This window comes from Eubalaena glacialis, chromosome 5 (assembly GCF_028564815.1).
Source record: "Eubalaena glacialis isolate mEubGla1 chromosome 5, mEubGla1.1.hap2.+ XY, whole genome shotgun sequence".
Taxonomy (NCBI): Eukaryota; Metazoa; Chordata; class Mammalia; order Artiodactyla; family Balaenidae; genus Eubalaena; species Eubalaena glacialis.
In genome coordinates this window covers 72055934-72058754 of record NC_083720.1, presented here as the reverse complement: position 1 = coordinate 72058754, position 2821 = coordinate 72055934, and the positions used below count along the sequence as shown (strand labels likewise).

The window sequence follows — 2821 nt, the reverse complement described above, 5'->3', positions numbered from 1 at the left end:
GTAAGTCATGTGGAGTTCAGCAAGATGGAAAATTTCTCTAATCCGTGGGTTAACTAACTGCGCAAGTTCACATAGCTAATCAGTGACAGTGCTAAGACTCAACTCCAGACATCATGATATCAAAACTTACCTGCCTGGCCACACTGCAAGATGTGGTGTGGGTGAAACCTTCAAAGTGGGAAGAACTAAACGTGGATCAGATGTCATCGCCTATCTTTTGTTTTTGCAGGTTTCTTTGCAAGGAAATAGACCAGCAGCTTCAAGCAACTGCAGTTCTGTCATACCTTCATGATGTTTCCCTTGGTCAGAAATGCACTAAGTAGTCTCAGGATTCGAAGCATTCAGCAAATTAGGGCAAGACAGAGCCACTCAAAACACTCACCAGATTTTCATGACAAATATGGTGATATTCTACTAGCCAGCGGAACCGCTTTCTGTGTTGTTGTGTGGGTGTTTACAGCCACACAGGTTGGAATAGAATGGAACCCCTCCCCTGTTGGCAGAGCCACCCCAAAAGAGTGGAATGATGAGTAAGCATCACAGTTACTGTAATACAGAATTGTCTCAAAGTCAACTTGTCATTTAAATACTCTGCTGTGCATTGAAATATAGCATAATCGAAGAAATAAAATGCATTTGAAAACATTAAAAAGTCGTTGAAAATAGTCATTATAGTGCCTGAAAGCAAGGCAGTAGCAGTGGGTATAGATTACAGGGGATTATGAATAATAAATATTTGAAAGTAGAATTAATGAAGCATGTACTTTTCTGGCTTAATGATTTATGCTAGGTATCTTTCAGTGGATATACACACCTAGGTACTTAACAAATTAATTTAATTGTTTGGCAAATCCTATTGAATCTTTCTTAAAAACATATTCATAATTGACCATTTTTCACCTCCTTTATCTTTCCTTCCCTGATCTGAACCACCATACTTTCGCTGGGATTATTATAAAAACTCTCTAGCCAGTCTCCTTTCCTTTACACTTGATGACTGTCAAGGCTGCCCTGAACCCCCCCAACCCAGTCACACGCAATCTTTTTTAAGCACAACAGTGAGAATGATCATTTTTTAAAAAATTAGTTTAGTAATATCACTCCTCTTTTGAAAACACCATGACTCCCCATTTTACAAGAGCATGAGTGCCTCAAGGCAAGGATAATTGGGACTATCTTATGGGTGACTTATCACAGTTGGCAATGGAGACCACCTCCTACTCCTGGATGATCAGCTTCAGGGTAAGTGTACTGTTCCTCAAGCTCAAATATATATAGATATCATTATTCTCTGGATAAAAGACATGTTCCTAGGTGTATAATTTATAGGTCTTAGGGAATGCTCATTTTCAGCTTTATCAGTATTGCTAAGTTATTCCCCAAAGTGGTTACCTTCTCACCAGCAGTGTGTACAACTTCCTCTTGTTCCACATCCAAACTCACTCTTAAGAGTTTTCATGCATTTTAATATTTGCTACTTTGATGAGCATGAAATAATAGCTCATATTTTAATTTATGCTTCCCTGATTACTGATCAGGTCAAACATCTTGTGTTAGCTTTTTGTGTTTTGGGGGTTTTTGTGTATATGACCTTTCTTTTTTAATCATTCTTTTTTTTGTTTATTTATTTTATTTTTGGCTGCGTTGGGTCTTCATTGCTGCTTGCGGGCTTTCTCTAGTTGTGACGAGTGGGCGCTACTCTTCATTGCGGTGCGCGGGCTTCTCATTGCGGTGGCTTCTCTTGTTGTGGAGCATGGGCTCTAGGCACGCGGGCTTCAGTAGTTGAGGCACATGGGCTCAGTAGTTGTGGCACACAGGCTTAGTTGCTCTGTGGCATGTGGGATCCTCCTGGAGCAGGGCTCGAACCCATGACCCTGTGTTGGCAGGTGGATTCTTAACCACTGCGCCACCAGGGAAGCCCTGACCTTTTTATTTGTTGCTTTTGCCATTTTTCTATTCAATTGTTTGTCTTAATCATTTGTAGAATTTTTTTTTTGTAAATTCTTTATACTAATTATCTCAGTCAGGATTTAATCAGAGAGGCAGAAGCAGTGTGAATAGTATAGAATATAGGGTTGATTTTGGGAATTAAAACTAATGCAGCTGTGAGAGCTAGTAGAGAAGTTTTTACAAGACTGTTGCCTTTGTATCTGGTACTAAATATGTTCACAGTAAAGGAGGAAAGCTGAACATGAAGTAACGGAGAGCCAGGGCCAGTGGGAGTTGAGAAGGTTGCACTGGGAACATGACCGTAAGCTGAAACCTGTGCCTGTTTCTCACTGTCTCTAACTAAGATGACATGGATGACTTATGGGAGAAGCTGGTGCTCTTCACTGCGGAACTGCACAGTCACCTTGCTCAGGACTCAAAAGAGGTGGAGAAGAACTGGTAGGAGTTAAAATAGCTACAGGCCCAGGTGCTGTTTCTTGTCGATCAAGCCAGAAGATGAGTAGCAGCATACACAAGCTGCTGCAGTGCAGGGCTGCTGTTCTACACCAACCTTCCAAGTGTAAAATGGATGCTGGCTCATGTCCGCCATCCCTATCTCATGCATTCTCCCTTGTGGCCAATCCTAACCTGAAACCATAGAGGGGAGGGAATTCTGGAAAAAGTAGTTCAAGCCTAGCTAAGTTGACATTTAGAAAGCCACCGTAATCCACCCCTTGTCAACTCGATATCAGTGCACATCTTTCCTAACCGTACCTATACTTCAAATAAAGACAGCAAAAATAGGCTTTCACCTAACATGATACAACTTTCTCTCTTAAAACTAATCCTATCCCCAAAAGAGGACATCACAAAGACCCTTTATCCATGGCAG

General features: G+C 41.1%; 1 protein-coding gene across 1 annotated transcript; it reads left to right on the top strand.

The window, feature by feature from the left end:
- Positions 1–288: 288 nt before the first annotated feature.
- Positions 289–534, top strand: LOC133092126 (cytochrome c oxidase subunit 7B2, mitochondrial). The gene has a single exon (XM_061191352.1). It carries the CDS (start codon positions 289–291, stop codon positions 532–534), a length of 246 nt encoding a protein of 81 aa, XP_061047335.1.
- The last annotated feature ends 2287 nt before the right edge of the window (positions 535–2821 follow it).